Source organism: Cladophialophora bantiana (genome assembly GCF_000835475.1).
Source record: "Cladophialophora bantiana CBS 173.52 unplaced genomic scaffold supercont1.2, whole genome shotgun sequence".
NCBI classification, from domain to species: domain Eukaryota; kingdom Fungi; phylum Ascomycota; class Eurotiomycetes; order Chaetothyriales; family Herpotrichiellaceae; genus Cladophialophora; species Cladophialophora bantiana.
Window position 1 is genome coordinate 1,211,048 of NW_015971576.1, and position 24,527 is coordinate 1,235,574.

The 24,527-nt window shown below is 52.0% G+C and overlaps 11 protein-coding genes across 11 annotated transcripts; 5 read left to right on the forward strand and 6 right to left on the reverse strand.

The window, feature by feature from the left end:
- Positions 1-196: 196 nt before the first annotated feature.
- Positions 197-2,083, reverse strand: Z519_01436 (uncharacterized protein; the record flags this gene model as incomplete). Its single annotated transcript, XM_016759193.1, has 4 exons — positions 197-1,091; positions 1,158-1,291; positions 1,403-1,459; positions 1,559-2,083. 4 exons carry the CDS (start codon positions 2,081-2,083, stop codon positions 197-199), a joined length of 1,611 nt encoding a protein of 536 aa, XP_016624521.1.
- A 556-nt stretch (positions 2,084-2,639) lies between these two features.
- Positions 2,640-4,343, reverse strand: Z519_01437 (uncharacterized protein; the record flags this gene model as incomplete). The annotated part of the gene is made up of 1 exon (XM_016759194.1): positions 2,640-4,343. One exon carries the CDS (start codon positions 4,341-4,343, stop codon positions 2,640-2,642), a length of 1,704 nt encoding a protein of 567 aa, XP_016624522.1.
- Positions 4,344-4,919: 576 nt separating this feature from the next.
- Positions 4,920-6,191, forward strand: Z519_01438 (uncharacterized protein; the record flags this gene model as incomplete). Its single annotated transcript, XM_016759195.1, has 1 exon — positions 4,920-6,191. The coding sequence occupies one exon, from the start codon at positions 4,920-4,922 to the stop codon at positions 6,189-6,191; it is 1,272 nt and encodes a 423-aa protein (XP_016624523.1).
- A 207-nt stretch (positions 6,192-6,398) lies between these two features.
- On the reverse strand, positions 6,399-7,490 carry Z519_01439 (uncharacterized protein; the record flags this gene model as incomplete). The annotated part of the gene is made up of 3 exons (XM_016759196.1): positions 6,399-7,001; positions 7,052-7,330; positions 7,386-7,490. 3 exons carry the CDS (start codon positions 7,488-7,490, stop codon positions 6,399-6,401), a joined length of 987 nt encoding a protein of 328 aa, XP_016624524.1.
- An 835-nt stretch (positions 7,491-8,325) lies between these two features.
- Z519_01440 (transketolase) lies at positions 8,326-10,692 on the forward strand (the record flags this gene model as incomplete). The annotated part of the gene is made up of 4 exons (XM_016759197.1): positions 8,326-8,531; positions 8,587-8,849; positions 8,898-9,870; positions 9,930-10,692. 4 exons carry the CDS (start codon positions 8,326-8,328, stop codon positions 10,690-10,692), a joined length of 2,205 nt encoding a protein of 734 aa, XP_016624525.1.
- Positions 10,693-10,823: 131 nt separating this feature from the next.
- Positions 10,824-11,651, reverse strand: Z519_01441 (uncharacterized protein; the record flags this gene model as incomplete). The annotated part of the gene is made up of 1 exon (XM_016759198.1): positions 10,824-11,651. One exon carries the CDS (start codon positions 11,649-11,651, stop codon positions 10,824-10,826), a length of 828 nt encoding a protein of 275 aa, XP_016624526.1.
- Positions 11,652-13,822: 2,171 nt separating this feature from the next.
- Positions 13,823-14,970, forward strand: Z519_01442 (uncharacterized protein; the record flags this gene model as incomplete). Its single annotated transcript, XM_016759199.1, has 2 exons — positions 13,823-13,997; positions 14,069-14,970. The coding sequence occupies 2 exons, from the start codon at positions 13,823-13,825 to the stop codon at positions 14,968-14,970; spliced, it is 1,077 nt and encodes a 358-aa protein (XP_016624527.1).
- Positions 14,971-15,767: 797 nt separating this feature from the next.
- Z519_01443 (serine/threonine-protein phosphatase PP2A catalytic subunit) lies at positions 15,768-16,971 on the forward strand (the record flags this gene model as incomplete). Its single annotated transcript, XM_016759200.1, has 5 exons — positions 15,768-15,929; positions 15,982-16,023; positions 16,078-16,183; positions 16,236-16,842; positions 16,899-16,971. The coding sequence occupies 5 exons, from the start codon at positions 15,768-15,770 to the stop codon at positions 16,969-16,971; spliced, it is 990 nt and encodes a 329-aa protein (XP_016624528.1).
- Positions 16,972-17,766: 795 nt separating this feature from the next.
- Z519_01444 (agmatinase) lies at positions 17,767-19,485 on the reverse strand (the record flags this gene model as incomplete). Its single annotated transcript, XM_016759201.1, has 6 exons — positions 17,767-18,577; positions 18,664-18,732; positions 18,910-18,924; positions 19,002-19,092; positions 19,187-19,283; positions 19,345-19,485. 6 exons carry the CDS (start codon positions 19,483-19,485, stop codon positions 17,767-17,769), a joined length of 1,224 nt encoding a protein of 407 aa, XP_016624529.1.
- An 898-nt stretch (positions 19,486-20,383) lies between these two features.
- Positions 20,384-21,931, reverse strand: Z519_01445 (uncharacterized protein; the record flags this gene model as incomplete). The annotated part of the gene is made up of 1 exon (XM_016759202.1): positions 20,384-21,931. The coding sequence occupies one exon, from the start codon at positions 21,929-21,931 to the stop codon at positions 20,384-20,386; it is 1,548 nt and encodes a 515-aa protein (XP_016624530.1).
- A 1,130-nt stretch (positions 21,932-23,061) lies between these two features.
- Z519_01446 (uncharacterized protein) lies at positions 23,062-24,387 on the forward strand (the record flags this gene model as incomplete). Its single annotated transcript, XM_016759203.1, has 1 exon — positions 23,062-24,387. One exon carries the CDS (start codon positions 23,062-23,064, stop codon positions 24,385-24,387), a length of 1,326 nt encoding a protein of 441 aa, XP_016624531.1.
- Positions 24,388-24,527: the final 140 nt, after the last annotated feature.

Here is a 24,527-nt window from a genome sequence, read left to right on the forward strand (position 1 = left end):
CGACCATTCATTGAGGATACAAGATCCTCGATGCATTCCATATAGTAGCCTCCGAATCATTTTGCTATTCAATTTATACCACCAAAAAGGACAAATAGTCCTTCCGCGACGTAGTATCAGCTATAGCTATCTGACTAATGCGTCTCACGTCCTCATCGCGTCGAGTTTTCGTCTCATTGCCGCAATTGACCCTGTCTCAAGCATTCATCGTTTTTTGATGTTCCACAGTGTCTTTGACCACCTCGCCCTTTGCCTGAGCATCTGGCTTATAAGACTTGAACTGCCTCGCCGGAACACGTTTGGCAAACATCTCATCCAACTCCTCGTAAGTCCGGCCGCCAGTTTCGGGCTGGAAGAACCACAGATAACAGAGGCAGAGAAAGCTGGGCCCGCCGAAGACGAAGGCGACCTTGCCGCCCAGGTTGCCTTTGTCCGGATTGAACATGTAAGGCAGCACAAATTGCCACATGACGTTGACCGAGTTTTGCAACGCGAGGCCGATCGCGATCGTCTTGACTCGCAGACGAGCTGTGGCCGTTTCCGTCATGATGGAGAAGGCAGTCGATCCGATCGAGACGTTGTACATCCAGCTGTAGATCAAGATGATGGCGACGGTGCCTTTGATCTCCCCGGGGCTGCCGCCCGTAGCGAGCCCGCCTTCGATGAAAAGGAGCACCACGAGAATGGCCAGACCGTAGAAGGTCAGATTGCGTCTCCCTACCCTGTCGATCAAATAGGCTGCCATGAGATTGCCCACAATGGAAAGCACCGGCTGCGCAATCTGGATTCTAAAGCTTTCCTTGGCCGAGTATCCCGCAAGTTGGAGGTAGTAGGTGAAGTACCCAGCGACGAAGGTAATACCCGTCAGCACTTGGATGATCAAGGGTCCAATGCTAATGATTGTGCGTCGGAGATTGGACCGTCTGAAGCACTCGAAATAGGTGACACCTTCGGTTTCTCTTCTGATCTCTTCGAGTGTCAACTGGATCAGCGCCAGCCTCTTGTTGCCCTCCTGGCCTTTCTGGCCCAGTTTGCCCAGGCTCCTGAGCGCCTTCTCATGCTTCCCCTTTGAAACCAACCACCAGGGAGACCTAGGTGGCACAAAGAGTCAGCGACGGTCGCAATTAGGGGGGTAGAAGTAAATGCGTAATACATACTCAGGCATGAATGGGGCCAGAAGTGCCGAGACACCCGCGAAACCGTATTGGCAGCAAAAAACGACACGATACGCCCAACGAGAGTCGACATCACCAGTGTAATTGACAATGATGAAGGCCAAGAGAGGACCAATCTGTCGCCATTTGTAGAGTTAGCGCCGACATCCCAAGCTTTGGAAACAATTTCCCGGGGTCTCCATTGTCTCAGCCAATGGTGGAAGGATGAATAGAGGTTGGGGTCATACGCCAAAAGCGACTCCAATGCCCACAGTGAAGATGCCTCTCCAGGCGTGGGGCGTGATCTAACTTCTCAGTCAGTAAGAGAACTTGAGAGCGTAAGGGCATAACGTTTGACATGCCTCTCCAATATAAGTCGTCATGACACCCTGAATGGTTCCGACCGCAAAGCCGTTCAAAAATTTGCCGCCAAAGAAAACGGGATTGGTGGTTGAAGCAAATTCGATGCTGATTGCAGCAAAGCTGACTGCCAATGCGCCCATCAAGGTGAATTTGCGCCCGATCATGTCGGCGACAGCGGCGCCACCAAGCACACCGACAACGGCAGACGCCACTGGGGCGGCATTGAATGCCGACTGCCATTCTGCGGGCAGCACATAGTTGCCTTCGAAGTAGGAGCCAAAGTCTTTCCGGAATTCAGGAATCCCCAGAACAGAGCCTGCTGCTTGGAGCTCGAAGGCAGCGAGGACGATGGACCAGCAGGCATAGATACACCAAGCACAAGACCAAGGATATCTTTTGAGAGACTCCCAGACACCCAACTCGTGGTCTTCCTGGTTTGCCAGGTGGCCAAGCTGCTCATCTTCAGTGACTTCAAGATGATGAATGTGGAGCTTTTCCTTTCTCACGGCTTCGACGGATTGCTGCTCAGGGTCCGTCCCGAGTTGGGAGATGTTGGAGTTCTCCATGACTGGGGCCACAGGATGAAAGGTCTTTGATAAACAGCTGGAGTAGGTAGTTGAAGGCAAGGTGCGAAAAGGTCCGCGATGTAGCGGCTGGAAGGAACTATGTAGGTCTCTTTTCAGAGCCAAATTGAGATTCGAAACCCCATGGGCAAAGGAACAAACGCGGGTTGCAAGCGAAGGCGGAGAAATTGCCAAATTTCTGTTTTAGGGGTTGACGGGTTGCTTATTGTGGCGAGAGATGGGGATAACCTCAAGCACATTAGGATATATTGGGGAATCCGAGCCTGCACTGTCCCAGACAGGAAAGTGCTGCCACGACAGAGAAAACAGTCTCGGAGTGGTGAAGCGCGGTTTTCTCGATTCCTTTTTTGTATACTGTATATACCCCGAATCAGTAACTGCACAAGAGGCTGCGGCTGGTAAGGCACGACTCAATCAGACTTCACAGGCAGATTGTGTCGCTAACGCCAGAGGAATTATTCCTTCAAGCTCTAACAATAGATTTTCCTTGATGATAACGCACAAGAATGATCACCTTGACTGGACAACTCACATGTTATTAGCCGAGTGTTTCCCCATAAGTGGTTTCGATCTGGTCAATCTCTTGCTGCAGCTGCAAACCCGTCGTCTGAGCAGCTTTCTTCATGATTTTTGCCACTACAGCTAATTGGGAAGGGTGGCTCAGTTTCTTGGTCCCGAAGATGAGACCTGCGATCACTAGTGGGTCGAATATTTCAGCATCGTCAAAAGTAGCAATCATGCCCACGAGCCTTTGAGCGTGCCATGCCAGCGACGCTGACCAACCAGATTCTGCAGTAGGCTTGATCAATCGTGGCTTGTGGTGTAGTAAATAGATCGCCGTCAGGTGGTGCGAGAAATTGGCCAGGAGGGCGCATACATTACTGAAGATGATGATCGGAAATGGTGGACTTGACGTGCTTCTTGCAGCCAGCGCCTTGGACTCGTCAACCTCAAAGATTTCTTGCATTTCCGCGTTTCTCGCAAAGTACCATAACTCACAATCGCTCCAGCAGGATTGCCATACGGTGGCCATCGGTAACAGCGTTCGCTGACCACCGATCCCGGACGCATTACCGGGTATCATGAACGCTCGCGCAAGGTTCGCGAATGCTTGGCAAAGTTGTTGCTTGTCAGTGAGCATTTGGCCTGGCAAGACCGGGCGTGCGCATTGAAAGATGAAGTTGAGGTCAACGCGGCTTGCCGGAGCCGAAGCAGTAAGCTCGGCGGCAAGAACAAGCCGTGCCACCATCTGCCATTGTCCTTCTTGCAGATTGAAGGTCAGAAGATTCGTGTTTCGTTGCAACACATTGCCCCACAGGCCCGGAGGAGTCAGAATGACTTCTCTAATCGTGAGAAGGATTAAAACTGTCATCTTGTCCTCCTCCTCTGTGTTAGCGAGCGACCGCATTGCCTTCAAGGCATGCTGTTCAGAGCCTGGGTCGTCCACCTTTCGATGTATACCCTGAGAAAGGTTTCTCTGGCAGCTAGACAAGGCCAGAACGCTTTGACACACAGCATTGCAAGTTTTCGCCCTAAGGAGCGCATGAACGCCAAAAAACTGATCACCGACACCAAGATCCAGGCGGGGTGCAATATGGTACCGGTAAAAAGTTAAAAGCTCTATCGTATACCGTCCCTCGTCACGCGGATCCAGCTCCCAGTTGGCCGGTGCGGGACGATTTAATTGACGCTCTAACGGTGAATCCAAAGAACGATCCGAGACGAACTGTGACGACAGTGGAGGAAATGGCGTCGATACTGAGCCAAAGGGATCCAAGTCATCGGGGAATGGGGTCCGTGGTGTTGACAGCAATGTTGGGCGAGCGATACTAGTATTTAGTTCACCGATAAAACGATGCGACGTATTTTGGGGCTCCTTTTGGGTCAGCCAGCTGTCGGACAACGACTCCGGTGCGTTCTGGAGTCTTTGGATCGTATGTGTCCTTGGAAGGGATACATTTCCTTGGGAACTGCTGACATCGGTTGAAGTTTGTCTTCGTTGCTCAGATCGATATTGAATGGCAACATCTTCCGTTGATAAGTGTGCCGCTTTTGTGGCCTTGAGATTTCTCGATTCGACAAATGTGATATTCAGACCGTACCGGCATTGCAGATTTTTGGTTCTGCAGTTTTGGCATTGTGGCTTTCCTTCGTCACATTTTCGCCGTCTACCCCGACATGTCAGGCATCCTGTGCGCACACGTCGCCGATTTGATGGGGTTTCTCTAAGTTGTTCCTGCATAAGCAGTCGCTCAAGAGGTTGTCCATTGAATAAGAGGTGTTTTTGAAAGCAGAAAGTGGTGCCTCCCAGCGTTTGTTTTCCGTGGGGTTCTGCTTTTTGCCATTTGTTGGCGGGTTAGATCGGCCCCTAGGAGCGCTGATCAACCCCCTGCCAAGCCCGGCAGTTGAGCGGTGCTTAATGATACCCGAATCGGTAAGCCAGGTGGAACCTGCTAACTCTTGACCCCTCATTTGCCCCTCGTTTCCACCATGAGATCTGATGCATGCAAGTTACCATATGCACAAACCATTACTCCGTCCATTGCCGAGATGATCGTCAGTAATTTCCATGGAAGCGATCAGAGACCGAAATGCCATACTCCGTAGATCGGCTCAATTCATTTTTTTCAGAGGAACCACCTCCGGATTGTCCCTTATGGCCCCCTGGCTGCTTACCAGTCTTGGACCTCTACTCGCGGACGCGTCTTCTTCATCCCCAGTTTCTGGAATTTAGATATGTGTTGAACAGATATCACGCGTGTGCAGTTGGAATAATCTCTTACAGTTTTAAACCTCTCGCGCTGATTGATCTCCAGAGATGGCGCCTTCAGTCAGCATCCCTGGCCCTCATTTCGTCAATGGCGAAAGTCCTGTCGCCAAAAAGCCCGCCATCAGCCTGGCGGAAATATCCAATGGAGATGTTACAACTCCATGCACTGACCGCACGGCTTCTAAGTTCGCTGCGTACAAGAACCCCTCTCTATTTGTCACCTCGAACCACAGCATTCACCTGGAGGAGACTTCAATACCGAAGCCACGACCAACAGAAGTATTGATTCACGTTCGTGCTACAGGGATCTGCGGTTCAGACCTTCATCTGTGGCATCGAGGAGCCATCGGGCCACTAGTCGTCAATCATTCGCACATCCTGGGCCACGAAGCATCCGGCGTCGTGCTAGAGGTCGGGTCGTCGGTCACGCATCTAACACCCGGAGACCGGGTAGCCATTGAGCCTCAAGTTCCTTGTCAGACATGCTTCCTCTGCACGTCCGGTAAATACAATCTGTGCGAGAAGGTAGCATTCTCTGGAGTATGCCACAACGGAACGATCAGGCGTTTTCTGACGCACGAGGCTCGTTATTGTCACATCCTTCCCGAGAGCATGACCTTCGCACAGGGCGCGCTCCTGGAGCCCTTATCTGTCGTTCTGCATGCCATCAGACGGTGCAAAGGATCAGTAGGAATCGGACAGCCTGTTCTGATATGTGGCGCTGGTCCAATTGGTTTGATGGCTTTGGCTGCAGCAAGAGCTTCCGGCGCATGGCCTTTGGTCATCACAGACGTGGAAGAATCACGTTTGGATTTTGCGAGGCAATTTGTTCCAGGATGCCAAACATACCTTGTTAGGATTTCTAAGAGTCCTCTGCAAGCATCAGAGGAGATCAGACTTCTGTTCGGCTGCGCAGGTGGTCGCGATGTTGAAAAGGGTGTCCCGGACGTCCGCGAATACCAGGCGCCAACGACAGTTTTGGAATGCACCGGGGTCGAATCGAGCGTCGTCACCGCCGCGTACAGCTGTCGGCGAGCTGGAGTTATCATGGTGGTTGGGGTTGGTCAGAGTGTTATGAACAATCTCCCGTTTATGCATCTCAGTCTTGCAGAAATCCAACTTAGGTTCATCAACCGATATTCTGACACCTGGCCCGCGGGGATAAATGCCCTGGCGAATGGTCAGGTACTGAATCTGGACGACTTGGTGACGCACTCGTTTCCGCTAGAGGAGGCCGTCGAGGCAATGAAGCTATGCGCTGATCCGACAAAAAAGAGCATAAAAGTACAAATCGTGGACGACCGGGAGATCCTGCAGTAGACCTTTGCACTAGATTAGATTCCCTGAGAGCTATTTTTCATTTCCAACGTTCAATGATAGAATAGAATTAGGTATGAGCCCAAAGAAACTCGGCCTCCATGATCATTGACTGCTTAATGCATTCTGAACGCCCGGATTTAGAGGCAGAAGTAGAAACAACCTAATCATGAGTCAATGTCGAATCACGTTGTCCGGCCTCAGCTATCGTCACGCAAAAATGCGCAGTGGCTTGTGGAGATAAAAGCCAGGATCATTGAACCTCAAACCCCTGTCTAGAGCACTTATCGCTTTGATCTCCTGCTCTGTCAAATCGAAGCTGCCCTCTCCTCCTTCTAGGTTCTGTCGCAGGCGATCAATGTGGTTGGACTTTGGGATGACAGCTATTTTTCGCTGTGTTGCCCATCGAAGGAGCACCTGAGCTGGGGTCTTGCTCGTTCTAGCTGCTGCGTTCTTGACCACGTCGACGTCGAAAAGAAGTGGCGTGTCTTTTGCTCTTTCTCGAAACGCCGAGGGCAACTCCAAGAAACTCTGCGGTCCGAACGAAGAGTAAGCGGTGATGACAATCTTCTCCTCTTGTGCCAGCTCGACAAGCTCTTGCTGTACAAGATACGGATGATGCTCAATCTGCAGAGAAGAAATTGGATACCGGCAATATGTTTGGATGTCATACAGCGTCTGTGCTTGGGCGTTCGAAATACCGATAGACTTGACGATCCCTTGCTCGACGACTTCCTCCAATGCTTGCCACGTTTCTTGAATTGGCACATTGGCTCTTTCAATCGACGTGTGCTCTGGATCCATCCACCAAGCCTGTTCAGTCAGTGCTTAAGCTCCAAAGTGACTGTGGTGGTCGAACTCACCGGATATCGCAGTTTCTCAGGCTCAATATACTTGAGCGCAATGGGAAAGTGAATCAAATACAAGTCGATATATCCAAGACCCCAAGCTTCATTCTGCGCTTTGGCCATAGCCAGCGCATGTTCTCGTTGGTGGTAATTATTCCAGAGCTTCGTCGTTACAAAAATGTCCTCTCGTCTGACTAGCCCTTCGCTGATGGCACGGCGAATGCCCTCGCCTGCCTCCTTTTCATTCTGATAGTCATAAGCGCCATCGAAAAGTCGATAGCCAACCTTAATGGCCTTTCAAGAAATATCAGCAATGGCAGTATGGGACAATCGAATGTTTCATACTCACGTGGTAAACAATGTCAGCAGCTTTTTCGGCCGGCACCTTCCACAGTCCAAAGCCAACCAAGGGCATTTCATGCCCTGAGGCTAAAGTGACTGTGTCCGAAGTCATATCCTTCAAATGTGAGGCTAATTTTGTGGTTCCTACCAACTCAACGCAAAACGTCTTGCAGATATGATGGTATTGTGAAGACACTCGGGAGAGATATTCAGGAAAAACCCCGATCTCGGCTCGTATGGCAATATTGAAGCCAAGGAGGGACTCCACCAAATCTGGAATCGGGCTTTTTACAAAGATCTTCCTTCGATCGTAGACGTTGCAATGACCCGCTGTATCTTTTTCAACAACCCGCCTTCTGCGGCAGCTGGAAAATAACAAGCGATGAGGCAGCCCCGTTTTCGAGGTGCGGAGTACGGCGGACTCGGCATAACCCCGCCTAGTGGATTCATTATAAACATCAGGCGGTTGTGTCCGGTGGCTATTCTTTCCTATATAGGCAATATAGGTCAAATATTATTAGGTGAAGGAACTGTCAAAGTCGGTAAGGACGCTGTCATGAAGTGGTCTCGAGTCGCTCCTTTCCACATGCTTGTGTGCACCTGTTTTGCTATTCGGAAATTTACAGCAGCCACTTGCACATCTCAATTGCTTTTACCGCATCCAGGCTGTCTCGAGTTTGTGTGCTCAGCCAGACTTGTAAGGCCTCTGATGCCGTCCCTGACAGGTTAAAGATCGAGTATTTCTTGCCCGAACGAAGACCGTGTACCAACATGCGGCGGGACTGTGAAGTGTCGTTCATGTACGTGGAAGAACATCATTCTTCTCATCGATCTTCTTGATAATCTAGGTTCCTTTTTCACACGTCAATACTGCAGTCAGCTCCGTTTCCACACTTCAATCGAAGAGCTCACTTCAGATCCAACAAAGGCGACTATTTACAGACAGCATGAGCCCAATTGGTGTCCCTCTTGGTGGACAGTCAATGCAACTTCCAGACGTCGACTACAAGCTGACCAATAATGAGACCAAAGATCAGGCAGCGTTAAAGAGACGTGGCTCGGTTCGGCTGAGCTCCGAAGAAGAACTGGTTTTGAAGAGCCTCCGAGTACTCATCGCTGACTTATGTCAACAATTCGGAGGCGGGCATCCAGGGTACGGTGATCGTATTTACAGTCCTCTGAAGAGTCAACGCTAAAGGCTGGATCAGAGGGGCTATGGGAATGGCCGCAATTGGTGTCGCCTTATGGAAATATGTGATGCGATACGCACCTCACGATCCAGATTGGATCAACCGGGATAGATTTGTGCTATCCAATGGCCATACCTGTCTGTTCCAATACTGCTTTTTGCATTTGACCGGCTACAAGACCATGACTTTCGAACAACTGAAGTCCTATCACTCGGATCAGACAGACTCGCTTTGCCCCGGTCACCCTGAGATCGAGCACGAGGGTATCGAGGTCACAACTGGTGAGCTGTTGTATTCACGAGGTATATAATAATTGCTAATTTGTTGAGCAGGTCCACTTGGTCAGGGTATTGCCAATGCGGTGGGACTGGCCATGGCTTCCAAGCATTTAGCAGCCAGGTTCAACCGACCAGGGTTCAATGTAGTATCCGACCATATCTGGTGCATGGTCGGCGATGCTTGTCTCCAGGAAGGAGTCGGGCTCGAGGCCATCTCTTTCGCGGGGCACATGCGCTTGAACAACCTGACCGTAATATACGACAATAACCAGATCACCTGCGACGGCCCGGTCAGTCTAACAAACACCGAGGACATCAATGCTAAAATGAGGGCATGTGGCTGGAACGTGGTCGAGATCTCTGACGGATGTTGGGATGTCGGAGCCATCACACAAACTCTGGAGGCCTCTCGTCGTTCGCCCCTGCCAACGTTCGTGATTTGCCACACTGTCATCGGTGTTGACACGGCCGTCGCTGGGGACGCGGTCGCACACGGAGCTGCTCTGGGATCGGAGACCGTCATGTCCCTCAAAAGACTCTATGGGTTCGATCCCGAGCGGCGATATATCATTCCAGACACGGTTCGAGATTTTTTCAGTGGTCTTCCTTCCCAAGGAGAGTCTTTGGTGGCCGAGTGGAATCAAACACTGCAGCGTTATAGCCAAGCTTACCCTGACCTAGCTGAGGAATATGCTAGGCGTATGGAGGGTGACTTGCCAGACAACTGGGAGTCCCTGATACCAGACGCTTTCCCTTCAAAACCCACACCGACCCGTGCCGCGTCTGGATTAGTATTTAGTCCACTCGCTGAGAGACTTGATCAGTTCATGGTCGGAACTGCCGACTTGGCTCCTTCGGTGTACATGAGCTGGAAGTCTAAAGAAGATTTCGAACCGCCATGTCTAGGGACTGGAAGTTATTCCGGGCGCTTCATCCACTATGGTGTCAGGGAACACGCTATGGCTGCAATTTCGAACGGACTGGCCGCCTATCATCCCGGCATCTTCATCCCAGTCACATCTAGGTAAGAGGATAGTTCATGATGTTGGCCCGATTTGACATATTGCTGATGGTTAGAACCAGCTTCTTCATGTTTTACCTGTATGCAGCGCCGGCGGTACGAATGGGAGCGCTGCAACATCTGCAAATCATTCATGCCGCCACGCACGACTCTATTGGTATGGGAGAAGATGGTCCAACGCATCAACCAATCGAGCTTGCGGCACTATACCGCGCAATGCCCAACTTGTTGTATATTCGACCCGGGGATAGCGAAGAGACGGCAGGTGCCTGGATAGAGGCGATCAAAGCAAGGCACACCTCTTCCATTATTTCCACCTCTCGACATGCCCTCCCCCAGCTTACGGGGTTGGCGAAAAGAACAGGAGTGGCAAAAGGTGCTTATATCCTCGAAGAAGTCACAGGGACGGCCGACCTTACTTTGATCGGGGTCGGTGCGGAGCTCAACCTCGCCATCAGCGTTGCGGCCGAGCTGCGGAGCTCCCATGGCCTGAAGGTGCGCACGGTTTCTTTTCCATGCCAGCGGCTTTTTGAAGCACAACCAAGAGGATATCAACGGGAAGTGCTTCAGCGACAGAGTGGTGTACCGGTAGTGGTGATCGAAGCGTACGCTGCTAATGGCTGGGAACGTTACGCAGATGCAGCTGTATGCATGAGCACAAACCGGTTTGGCAAATCACTGCCGGGACCAAAAGCGTACGAGTATTTTGGCTTCGATGTTCCCTCGATAGTGGCCAGGGTTCGGGGCTATCTGGAAGATTTGAGGGTTGATCCAGATCTGAAGCACGACTTTGTAGAATTGACATACGCGAAAACAGATGGATAGGATATTTTGTCGATAATGGGAACTGATATTGTGCGAGTGTTGGATTTTGTAGTCGTCCTTCATCTCTCGAACTCACTAGTAGCTGTGTCGTTTGGATTACTCTCGGCTCCTGAGCGTCCCGGGCCCAATTTTCACACCCTGAATTGGAGGTACTCGCCAGCAGGTAAGGTCGAAGTCTTCCCTGTAAACACCGCCGAACGACTTGTAGCATAGCTTGAAAGGAGAATGTTGCGCAGGATGGTTGACAGTACCTGCAGCCCAAGGCCAAGTTGGTAGATTCGAGGGGAGCTAGCTACATGAGATAAAAGACCTTTTACATCGACATCCAATTTATCCCACACGGACCTGGGAATGGAGCCGATACCTAGACGTTCCAGGGGGTTTCCGAGTATGTTCAGGGACCAGTTTGCAAAATCCTCGTCTAGCTGCACACGGACCATGTTACTCACCAGGAGCAAAACGCCACTGGAAAGCGTTCTCTGGTGAGTTTTGACCATGTCGCAATACGCTGAATCAGCGAGAACTTGTTGCACAACGTCCGTCGAATCTTCCGGGCTAGTCCTGGTGATGTCTTCATTCATGGCTAGAGGGTCTGACAAAAATCCAGCGTCAGGAAATCTTTCTCTGGAGCCTTGCGTTACATGATTAACGTTCCGCACGCCCTCCTCGTCAAGGAGCGAGATCATCTGCTTTTTGATTTTCTCGGCGCTGTCAATCGCATAAAACTTAGGCTCTGTCAGTGAGTACCAGCTCCAAGAGGGCAAGGCGTGCTGTGGTTCTTCTGTAGGGCTGTTGGGATCTGCTAGTCGCAGTACAGGTTCCGGCGTAGAAAAATCAAACTCCACTGGCCCCCAGCGACTTTCGCTTCCCGTAACTCGTGGTTCCAAAACGAGAGTGAACCAGACCAGAGATTCTTGTTCGCCCCATGGTGGTACACCGAGAGGGATTCCGTAGTGCATCGATGCTTGCATTACCGGTGAACATGTACACGACGTCGGCAGGGTAAGTGAATGGTCATTTAGTATATTCTTCGACATGTCTGCCATAATCAGAAAATGAATAGTACCCAGACTTGAAATTGTCCTTAGCCAGATCGTTGCAAAAGTTTCCCGACGGGTTGACGACACCGAAATAAGCTTGAGAAGAGTGTGATTTGTAAGATTCCCAGATTGACTCGTTCGAAAGTTTCTCCGCAGCTGAAGAAGGCTTCTCGTTCGGTCAAGTAGATCGTGCGACAAGAAATAAGCCCCCCTTGAAAGATCCACCCTCGATTGTAGTATGTCTTCCTTTCAAGGATGTGGTGGAACGGAGGGAAGCGTAGACCTGTCGTGCTGTTCTGCAGTTTGACACAATGCTGCCGTTTTTCTCCTTCACGAGATACGCCAAGTCCCCGAATGCCAGAGTCGGCGTTGACGCCACTTACAACAGCCAAACAGAATACGGCTTTACTGTAGATGGAAGCCATGGACTGCAGTAATGTAAACAGCTCAGTCTGGTCATTGTGGATGATGCAAAGGGAATCTACCTACAGATACCGCTCCCCAAGAAGCGCTGTCAGTTTCAGAGCATCGCTGATGGTATTTGGCACAATGGAGTGGTATGTATGGATATCTGGGAGCTGGACCATGCTTCTAGTCAATAGTGATATTCGTGGCTGGGTCACCGCAGACGTAGCTCAGCGCAACGTAGCGTGAGTTGACAGTACTAGACACGATTCTTTGGCTCTGCACGTCGATCAACTTTAAGTACTTGCCGAAGCGTTCCCCCCGAGGCGTTTCCCCAGGTGGCAGTGGTTGAGACGCCTCTGAAGTAAAGAACCAGCGAAAAGTATTTGGGCTTCGCATCTAATGCCTTTTTGCAGGTCTTGTGATTCTTCTCACAGCGCACAATCCAGTCTTTGAGGATATGGATCGAAGAACTTAGTAAATCCGAGATCTGGCGGCCCACCGTAAGGTGATCTGCAGAGATCATGTGTAAGAAGGAATTTCTGCCTTCAAGACTTTTCACATATCCAATCTTGTTTTTGCTCTCCCGAACCAGCTCGATAGGAGACCTGGAATCGCCTGGCGGGGTTAGGTAAGCGTAAACATTGCAGCTAATGGGCGGCGGGATACGATCCCAGTCCAAATGGCCCATCGGATCAGCCAGAAACCTGGCCGCAACGTTGGATAAATGGAACATCCAGTCCTCTCTGGAGCCGCTGTTGGGATCCCCACATCACGGCCACAGAGTGCGTGGGTTTGTCAAGAGCTTGCAGGAAAACACACTCGACGGAGCGTTGTCGCACCTCCGAAAAGATGCCTAAGGTAAAGTCGATGTTCTCCTCACGAGAGCGCCGGATTTTGTTGTGATTCCTAAAAAGTGCATGAAGGTCAATTTGTTGACAGGTGTTGCAAAGTTGTGCCATGGCCGTGTCCGATGTCAAAACTCATCACTCAATGCCAGCCAACGTACAACATACATGCCTTGGCCCGACTAAAGGCTGCCTGTCCTGGGGGCTGGGATAGTAAACTGAAAGACTGATCTCAAATCAATATAGACTGTCAATTACACATTCGTGTCATAAGCCTTAAGAAAGTTGGCCCAGCTGAAGGAAGCTAAGAGATCGACTGAACGGTGTAGGTGCCAGAGCGAGGACCAGCGGTATCCTGTTGTGGGCTATAGAGGAGCGCAGACGCCAGCCTATCTGTCGGTACCCAGAAGAGCTAGGTTGAGCTGGACCAAGAGATCACGAAATATCACGTGGTGTCGAAGGCTACTATCGCGGTAGTCGGTGTATGTCGCACTCTAGCTGTGAAGTTAGGGGCTTGGCGGCCTCCATATTAGAGGAAGTCCGTACTCGGCGCTTCATATCGAGTATTTGGTCAACAGTGAGAGGCACCGAGGGTAACTTAGCCGATGCAAATGCTGCCATCCCTCCTCAGGCTGAAGTGTATTCCGCGTGTCTTGTGAGGGGCGGCGCGTCTCGGACAGGGCATGGACCTGTTCATGCAGGCCACAGGTCGGATGTTAGAGACATCAGGTCACACGATGTCCATCCGCTGCTTATACCCTTCCTGTGCGAACCCGTCCTGAGCACATCTCTTTCTTCGGTTGAGAACCTACATTCAACCTGACTGCTGGCATAGTCATGGCCGCTACTCCAGGAAGCGCCTTGAGCGCAGATTCTATCCTCGACTACATGGCCAAGAGCCTGCCGACCCCGCCTTCCGATTCAGAGCAATCAACTCTCATCAAGGATCCATTCGCCGCCATTGCCCTCTTCTCACATGCCTGCATGCTTGCAGTAGGCTTTCGTCTCGTGGGTTTGGGAGAAGAACACAAGATAGGCAGGCGTCTCTTCGCAACAATCCAGAAATCTCACTAATAGTAGAAGCCCAATCAGACACCCAAGATGTTCAGGCCTTACCTACTGAGTGGGACAAATCTTCTTCCTACGCCTTCCGCTATGCCCATTCGCAGTCCGCCATGGAGTACCTTGTCAAGGTCAATCGACTAGGAAGCAAGGCTTTAATATTTGGAGTCGGCATGGGTGACGATAAGACCGCCTCGTTTGAGGTCAAAGCCAACGACTACATTTCCGAAGGGTCAATAAAGGAGGCAACGCCGACATCGGACAAGGTCCCTGCGCTCCGAAATGTTTTCATATCCAACGGCCGAATTGCAGACCTCGCGTCACTCTTCAAGTTCAACATCATCCAAAAATTGGCTCCGGGGATTCAGAAGGCCGGGTACGAAGACACAGCTGCCACTCTAGAGCAGCCACGACGACATGAAGAAACTCGCCCCCCTGAGCGCGAGCCGCTGCGAGATGTCCATCCTCCTCCTGCACGACCGTACCCTTTCGACGATCCCTTGGCGGTCCCTCCGCGAAGACCTCATCCGCCAGGAGACTTTCCACCGCCGGGCTTCGAAGACGAATATGAGATAAATAGACCTCCACGCGGTGTTCCACCGAGCCATCAACCATTTGGGAACATTGGGGAGAGAGACCTTTATCCTCCCGGGTTGGGCCCACATGATCCCCTCGGGATTGGACCTGGAGGGGGATTTCATGGCGGAGGAGGAATGCATCCGACCTTTGATGATCCCATATTTGGCGGCCAAGGAGGCCAAAGGCCCTATGACCCTCAGGTGCCTCCAGGGGCTCGATATGACCCAGTTGGCCCAGGTGATGGTCCTCCAAATCTTCGAGGGGGCTCACACTTCCCAGGAGGCGGCGGTAGAGGAGGGGGAAACAACCCATTCGGAGGGTTTGGAAGCGGTGACTTTAGATAGGGTACTGCAAAATCGCTGCAGATGACAGTATGAGGGCGATGTGTGGACGAGGAATGATTCAAAACATCACATTTATTGTGCGAGTAGGCAAAAATTCATAATTGCGGACGTCACTTAGCACGATTGTAAGATTTGAAGCAAACAGCATTTGAGAAGGCGTCGTCATCTCTCTAAAGGGAGGACGAGATATTGTGGTACATGCAAGGTTTCCTCCCAGGCGTTTTGAGTCTTTGTCTTTCAGTGGTGATGGCTTGCAAATTAACAAGCAATTCACCTCCCCCTTTATTCCAGGCGAGGGCCATTGGGGACACCAGGGCTGCCCCCGCCACCACCGCCACCCCCAGCAAGGCTATTACAGGGTACCCCTTACCCAGTACTGTGTACTTGGTAGACAACCCATCGGTGACCCAGTGAAGCCGGCTGGGCTCGAGACCTGGCTAAGCACTTAAGCGGCTAGCTGATTATTAGTTCCGAGTACATTGCAGAGGCAGGATTTCGACAGGTATGTCATGGCCGCTCCTTGACTACAATCTAACAACATTCCCAACACAGCCAGTACCGGGAACAGATATCGAAGACAGCAGCATTTCACACAAGATCGTTCTGCATTTGACATTCCATCACGTGCTACTCCCCTCCTCGACTGCGCTACTTTAACATCCTCCCAAATTGAGACCACAACAAGCCATCCCACCTTAGCACACGACATAACGAACTCTCATTACGACCCGTCTCTCCTCTTCATCCCTTGTCATTCCTCTTCGAATTTGACACTCTGAGCGCGTGTATGCCCAACCATGGATACAAAGATGGACGTCGACGTGGGCAAACCAGCGCAGCCTCATGGTCTGTCTCCCGCCACTGACCCGCAATCAATACCTACCCTCGATGGCTGGATTGAGAGCTTGATGGACTGCAAACAGTTGGCGGAGAGCGACGTATCGAGACTTTGCGATAGAGTGAGCCACGCGCGCAACCGTGAACAGGCTAGAAGGCTAACACTGGGCGCAGGCTAGAGAAGTTCTCCAAGAAGAGTCGAATGTACAGCCAGTGGTGAGTTTTCTGTCGCACGCCCAAGGCTCTGGCCAGGTGGCTGACTTGGTGCAGAAATGCCCCGTCACGGTCTGCGGGGATATTCATGGCCAGTTCCACGACTTGATGGAGCTCTTTCGCATTGGTGGACCCAATCCAGACACGAACTACCTCTTTATGGGTGCGCAGAGATACTGTCTCTGAAAATCCACACCACTGACAATGAAAACCAGGAGACTACGTAGATCGTGGCTACTACTCCGTCGAGACCGTGACCCTCCTCGTCGCCCTCAAAATTCGATATCCTTCCCGTATCACCATCCTCCGCGGGAACCATGAGTCCAGACAGATCACCCAAGTCTACGGCTTCTACGACGAATGCTTGCGAAAATATGGCAACGCCAATGTCTGGAAATACTTCACCGATCTCTTCGACTACCTCCCCCTTACCGCTCTGATCGATAACCAAATCTTCTGCCTACACGGTGGGCTTTCTCCCAGCATAGACACCCTCGATAACATCCGCTCGCTTGACAGAATTCAGGAAGTCCCTCACGAGGGCCCCATGTGTGATTTGCTCTGGAGTGATCCTGATGACCGATGTGGATGGGGTATCAGTCCAAGAGGTGCGGGATACACATTCGGGCAGGATATTTCGGAAGCCTTCAACCATAACAATGGCTTAACACTGGTGGCCAGAGCTCATCAACTGGTCATGGAGGGTTACAATTGGAGTCAGGATCGAAATGTGGTGACAATCTTCAGCGCGCCCAATTACTGCTACAGATGTGGTAATCAGGCTGCCATCATGGAGATCGATGAGCATCTGAAGTACACCTTGTGAGTGTGACCCCTCTCTGGTCTTGGTTCGATTTACTGACAGAAGTGACCTTTAGCTTGCAATTTGATCCATGTCCCCGCGCCGGCGAACCAATGGTCAGCCGAAGAACTCCAGACTACTTCCTCTAAACTCAAAGACGTGCCGGATCTTGCCTGCGTTGCGCGACTAGACAACCAGAACCGACACATCCTGAGGTGGGATGGTTCTCCATTGCACCCTCATAGACCACGGTTTCACACAACCTAGCACGACAACAGGGGGGAATATCCAGAAAGAAACGTGCGTGCAGGAAGAACCACAAAGCAGGATGTCGGCGAAAAGGCGAACCATATATCGTGGAATTGAGAAAGATGAGAGCAGGCATGAGCATGACGAGTGTAAACAGAGCCGCAAGCGGTGTGTGAGCGGAATACCCTCCAAGAAGACACAGAGAAGAGATGTTTGATAGACATACAACTCCCATGATGCATTTTGCCAGAAGGGAGAGGTGTTCTGCTTCGCTCATGGCCTCTGCTGCTAGGGCTTCGGCCTCTTGTGCGATGTATTTCCAATAAGGATCGCTAATGACGGGTTTGAGGAGGCGAGTTCTCTCTCGGTTTGCCTTTGGTGTTGTTTATTGTCTTTACTCCGTTTCCTACCGCTTTACTATCGTTCAGTATCGTTCGGTGTTGCCTTTTCGCCCCTTTCCCCATCTGCACAGATTCTACCTAGTCCGCAGCCGCTATGATTGTATATGTCCCCGGCTGTGTCTGCCCGCCCGCCTTCGTGAGTGTCTGTCTCTTCCTCTCCCTAGTCTTCCCAATTCATTGTCCACTTTGGGGACACCTCCTAATCTCAATCTCTTCTCCCTCTCCAGAGCACATGCCGCCTTCATCACCACTATCACACTGGTCTTTTCGCGCCACTCCCTCTTCCTCCTAGGTTTATTCTTCCGCCAACTCGGGCAAAGCGAATCCGTCGCCGTTGCCCTCCGCTTGCGCCGCCTTCTTGGTCAACGGGCCGTTCTTGACCATGATGGTCATGACCTCGTACAGCACGTCGGCCGCGGCCATCGTGGTGAGCTCGGCATTGGTGTCGTAGGCGGGGGCGACCTCGACAATGTCTGCGGCGACGAAGTTGACGCCCTCCAGGCCGCGGAGGATGGTGCGGAGCTCGCGCGTGCTCCAGCCTCCCGTCTCGGGAGTCCCCGTCGCGGGGGCGAAGGCCGGGTCGAGCGTATCGATGTCGATGGAGAGGTAGACGGGGTTTTCTGTGCCGACGCGCTCGCGGATGCGGTGGATGATGCCGTGCACGCCAATCGTGTCGATCTCGCGCGCCTCGACCCTCGTGAACCCGCAGTAGCCGTCGTTCTCGTAGTCCGAAGGGCCCGAGAGCGTCGTGCGGATGCCCGCGTGGATGCTGCTGTCGTTCGCCAGCAGCCCTTCCTCGGACGCCCAGTAGAAGTACGTCCCGTGGTTGATCGCCGCCTGCTTGGACGGCGCCCCGCCGAACACCTTGGGCTTCCACGTGTCGAGGTGCGAGTCGAAGTGGATGACGCTGATGGGTCCGTATGCCTTGTTGATGGACCGCAACAGAGGAAGCGTGATCGTGTGGTCGCCGCCCAGCGTGATGATGCGCGGCAGGGTCTTGCCCGCCTTCGAAATGCCCGGCTCCTGCGCTGCCGTGTACGGCGTACGCATCAGGAGCGTGTTGTGGCCGTCCTCGATTTGCTGCAGGGCATAGTGGTTGTCGTACCTGGCGTCGTCTTCGTCAGCACCCATGCGTAAAGAGCCAACTAATTGAACTGGCTGTCTTTCGATGGCTAGGGTCTATGTACTCACGAGGTGACGGGGATATCACCACAATCAATGACTTTGCCCCAGAAGTTGAACGGGTTGGATTTCATGGGTCTGTTTAGGGATTATCTCGCCGATGTGTTAGCCTTCTTCTTCTGCTTCTCGTACTGCTGCTACTGCCGCCGTTGCTGGCATGTTCCTTTCATTTCATGGAACCAGCATTTTCAATCTTGGACATATTCTTTGGTAAATAGGGGGGAAAGGGGGGGTGGGGGTCGTCAAACCACGTACACATTATACCCGCCGCTAAACCCAAGCTTTCGTGAGCCTTTTCAAATTCCATCGCAAAGTAAGCCTTTGAGCAAGGACGAAAACAGACGTACTAGAGATTGAGGCGTCGAGAACCTTGTCTGATCCCGCTAGGTCCAAACCGAGCTCCTGGTCGATATGAAGTGCCAGTGTCGAAGGGTGCACCTATAGTAATGAGCAAGAAGCCGATACAATTAGCTCTTCGGTGTCTTTGTCTCTTGTCTCTAGACAGATTGAAGTGGCGAGTTAATCGACGCACCAATGAATGCAATGTCATATTTCTCCTCGTCGCTGGTCAAGCAGGGGAAATAGGGTAGGCGGCCGAAGGTTGAGATGCCGGAGAAGACAGAGTCGGCCTGGATGTCATAGTGTTAATGAAGCTCGTTCTGGCAATGTATTTCGGATCTTCGTGCTTACCTGTGTGCCGCCGTCACCTGGCAGGGTGTTGTACCAAAGAGACCTGTGCGGCCCAGCGATGGGGGTTTGATCGTGGCCGTGGTCGCCGTGGGCGAGGGCGCAGCTGGCACATGCCAGCAAGGCAATTGACTTTAGCAGCATCTTTTGCCTCAAATTTAATGTAGGTCAATCTCGTCCAGATGCAACGAGGAAGAGTCAAACGGCGAAAACTGAAGAGAGAATTTCGCGAAACACAACCCCACGAAGCAGAAATTTGGAGCTCGAGAGTGAGCAGCTTTGTTGTTTTTTTTTCCCACGAGCTAGGTAGTAGCTCCCAGCCAGTGAGTTCCTGCAGATAGCTACCAACTATGGTAGGAAAACGCACCTTACCTGACCATGTCGAATGATGCAGATTTGGATTTCCTCTTACCTAAAGCTTCCAAGCATAACAGGGGGCGCGGGAGTCTTCCGAGCAAAACAAGACCTTCCTATCAATGCATGCCCCGCCGTGTTGACAAGAGGAATTGCCAAATCATGACGGCATGAGAACTTTCAGGCCGAGCCAGAGACCGAGACCAAGGGCCCTTGGGGACCTACCAGAGCTGCTAGGGTTTGGAGCTTTGCGGAACAGTTTCGAGCATATCGCGGGGCGCATCGTCAAGCAGCCGGTGATCAGCCACGGAGCCACATGGGTTGTCGGATAGCAGGCAGCGCGCAAGTCCATCCGAGGGGCTTGCGCATGGACTTGACCGGCGAAATGTCAGAAACGACAGGCATGAGCCAATGCTGTGTGTCATGGAAGGGGTGACGCAGTCATTGTCGGGATGCTTATCAGTGGGAATTGAAGAAAGAGTGAGAAGCTCGTATCATGGGCAGCTTTTTTGTCCGGCGTTGGAGGGCCACGCTTGGGGAAAAGAAGCTAGCCAGAAAAGGAAGCTTGTACTGGGTATCGCCTAGTCCAGGGCGCTGTACAGTCCGACATTACCACAGCCAACACAGCCCAGGACGGGATTACTTTTTATGATCTATCTTTGGTCTTTGTTCGTTATGTATCCTCCGTTCATTGAGGGCCATTTCCCGCGGACGCTGGCACAGACGGTGTTGCATGACCCCCCTCCACTAGCTCGTCCTTGTCCATTCGAGCAAAGGCTTTGTCAACCTCGTGTTCCCAGTTGCTGAACGCCACAATGGCCCATTCCGCAACCCCAACCAGATACAGGGCAATGCACTGACCGACCCAGAGTCCCGGAAGTCCCCAGCCATGGAAAGCGAGCCAGATACCGAGGGGCAGGGCGCCGCAATAGTAGCTGACAAGATTAACGGCAGCTCCAATGTGCTGTCTGCCCATGCCACGTAGAGATCCGCCACAACTGCCATTCAATCCGTCTGCAATCTGGAACAGCGCCACATATGGCAAGACTTCTGCGGTGAGCTTGACCACCCGCTCATCGTCGTTGAAGATCTTGGCAAAGACGCTCTTCGTACCCATCAAAATGGCCAACACCACAGCCCCCATAAACATGCTTAGCCAAGCAGCAACGTTGGCCGATCGTGCTGCGCCTTTCGCGGTGCGCGAACCAAGCATGTTGCCAACCCGTGCACTGGCGGCGACACCAATGCCGAAGGGGATGGTGTTCATGACTTGGTCCGCCGTCATGATGACGCTTTGAGACGCGAGAGGGATTTCTCCAAGTCGACCAGCCGCCAACGCAACAATCTCGAAAGCCCACCACTCGGTGCCGACATGAATGACTCCCAGGAAGGCCAATTTGGCAAAGACTCCCACGTTCTGGAGGCATTTCTTGGTCCAACCGCCCCAGCAGTCACCTCCAGCCACGAATTTGGCATAGAGCACGAGACCCAGGAACGAAAGCCAGTAGCCGATGCCGGTTGCAAACGGCGCGGCAAAGATGCCCCAACCAGCCACATAGACAAACAGGTAGTTCAGTAACGCGCTGATCGGAGATGTGATCAGGAGCACATAAGTGCCGGGGCGCATAATCTCTTGAGCCTGGAGATATTTCTTCATAGTCTCAAAGTAGATATAACCCAGTCCACCGGGGATCAAACAGCTCAGGAACTTCGAGCTGTCGTGTGATAACTGGGGACTTTGGCCCAGGGCTTTGAATATAGGCTCCGAGCACAGCCAAAGGATGGCGACCGGGACATAGAACAGGGTCAGGACGATGAAGGCACGCTGCAGTAAGATGCCCAAATCGTGTTTGTTCTTGCTTCCGGTGAAAGTGGAACTCGCTAGAGTGTCCAAGGCGGTCGATCCTCCCATACCGATGAGCCAACCCGTACACATGGCGAACATATACGAGAAGGCAGCAGTGGAGAGATCTTGCGGTGAGGCTCGGCCAACGATCAAGATGGATATTGTTTGCAGCGAGTTCTGTAGGGAATAGGCCAGAATGACGGGCACGGAGCCTCGGAACAAAACCCAGAATTCATGAAGGACGAGCTTTCGAGCCGGCGTGTCATCTTCTGGAAGGATGTCAAGCAGCTCGCCTTCCTCTTGGCTGCCTGCTTGGTCTTCATCGTGGCGCTTCTTGGGCAAAAGCCCTGTTTGCTCGTTGGGCTCTTCTCCTTGAATTTCCTCGTTCATCAATGCCACTGAACGCCGTCTGTCGTGATCCTCTTCTGCACGGCCGCTTCGTGAGCTAGGAGAACGTTTGGGCTGCTATATCGAGTCGAGACTTACCAGTGGAACTATACCTTCGCATGGCTATTCAGTAGAGTCGTATAACCGTTTTCGGGATCCCAAAAATAAATTAACAATCTGACGGGGGTGCCTTCTAGAAGAGAATAAGAGAAAAAGGTCCAGACTTCAGAGAATCAACAGGAGTTAGTTATGGGACAGGAAAAAAAGCCGTGTGGAAACGCGGTTAGTCAACGTATCGATGAGATGCCCCATGCAAGATACCGACGCCTGTACGGATCGCCCGTCCCCTGGGCTCGCAGACATATCGCTGGTAGATGCATTAGGTGATTGTCGGAGCCGGTGGTTCGAAATCTGATGTGAAACGGTAAAACGTAACGGGAAGACGCCTATCAAAAAGAGCAAATGCAGCAAAACCCCGGAACGATGCAGCTGTGGAAGCTTTTCGCGTTCGACAAAAGTCATTGCATTATCCAATTGTCGCGGCGCTTTTCCAGTCCTTATCTTCAGCCCGTACATACCTGACTGCTGGCGATTGGGAAGATTGAAGATCGGGGACGGGGAGAACGGAAGGGCTGCTTTTAACTAAGCCCTAATGATAATTTCCAATGGATTGTGGGTCTTGGCTAGTCTAACCACTGGGAACTGGCTTTAGCAGAGTCCATCAAACGATTTCGAGAGCGTCATACCTCTTGTATACCTTTGAGGTAGGATGAGAGTTGGGCCATAATGTTGCCCAGTAAATCTAACATCGTGCGACGAAGTGTGCAACGGAGAAGAGCCACAAATGGATAATTATCATCTAGTAACTGTGTACTTAAATACAACCCCAGCAAGCAAAAGCTTGATATCGAGTCTCGTTACAATCTAACGGAATCCAGATCCTCGTTTGACGTGAAGTTGGCTATCAGCGTGTCTCGCCTGCTGCGCGTCGGCAGTGCTTGAAAGGTCCTTGCGACGAGGCTGCCAGTATTGACTTCTGATTGGCTAGCAACCCCGCCTCCAAGTAAAAATGGCAGCCTTGTCACCGAATTCTCTTTCTCTTCCACTCATTGGCCACTTATAGATGGCTGAACATGGATAGAGATGACATCCTGAAGGTTCTTGCACTTGGGACAGAGAATGAACGCCCTCAAACTGCTGTATTGCGCCAACAAGCTCTCTCCCTCGTCTCCAGCGCACCTTCCAGCGAAGACCATGACCGCGTAGACGACCTCCCAGGCAGACTGCTCGACCTTCTCACGCAAATCATCAAGCCGCTATTCACCAGCACGAAACACCCGCAATTGACATCTACAGGCCGAAAGTCCCTTGTCCCAGGACCGCCGCCGTCGATAGCAACCGCACGCTTCCTTGCCCCTTTAGACGACGATGAACAAGAAGAAACTCAGAAACCGTGGAAGAGAACGCCCTTCACCGTTCCGCTGCTGAAATATGTCTTAAAATGCTGCTTGGTTCTTCCAGCATCGCTGCGGAAATCGACCCTGGAATCCCACTTCCATCTCCTCGTCCCTCCCATTCTCAACATGATCGACGACGCGTCGCCCCAGTACAAATCTGAGGGCTGCCTCCTACTGCATCTCCTCTGCACGACACTAATCTCCGTGCAGAGCGACACCTTACGCCGTACCGGATTGACGGAGGTGTTTGTTGATGCTCTCAAGACGAATTTCCTCCTGCTGCCCACTTTGACGCCCGAGGAGGACAGTTTGCTGGTGCTGACGGAGCTTTATCCTGCTTATTTGGCGCTTGTGGATGCGAGGTTTGTCAAACTTCAAGTGGCCATGGCAGAAGGGATCGATATCGCCACGGAGAAGAAAGCTGAAGCCGGCGGGACGTGGTCGATGGGGGAGGACCGCATGGCGAGGGAGGCCCTGCTCACGAAGCTTTACAGGCACGGCATAATGGCTTCATTATCCCACTTATCCTCCTCTACGGACTCGTTTTCCAACACAATGTCCGCCCCGGTCACAACTTTCCTGCTCAAGCAGATCCCGCCTGTATTTCGGCGCATGGGAATCCACGCAGCGAAGCACCTCCAGACACTTTTACCGATGATGAGGATGGGGTTAATGGATCCGTTCGTCCTAGCGGCGCCGGAGATGGCGCTTGCAATGCTGGATGTTCTAGACGTGGTTGTTGAGACGTGCAAACCGAGAGTCAAGGACAAATGGTGGACCGAGATCCTCAGGGGCTGTGTTGCGTGCTGGTGCAATTGTTTGGACGAGGGGCAAGGCACGACGAGTGAGACGGCCGCGACGCCGTTACAAGAGCAGATGAAGAGAGTCAAGGCGCTGGTGAAGACGTTGGGAGACGTCCTGGGAAAGGAGGAGTGGGAAGAAGGCGTCAAGCAGAAATTGCTAGAAGAGGAGAGAGATTTGAACGGGCTGTTTGAGGATTAAAGGATACGTCACTACGGAGGATCCATGGGAAAATATGCTATCAAGAGTCATTATTGCAAAAATGATGCATGCGAGTCCGAAGCCATTCATGCGGAAGATCGGTGCATGGTGCCTTTTGCTGCCTTCAACAATATTTCCAG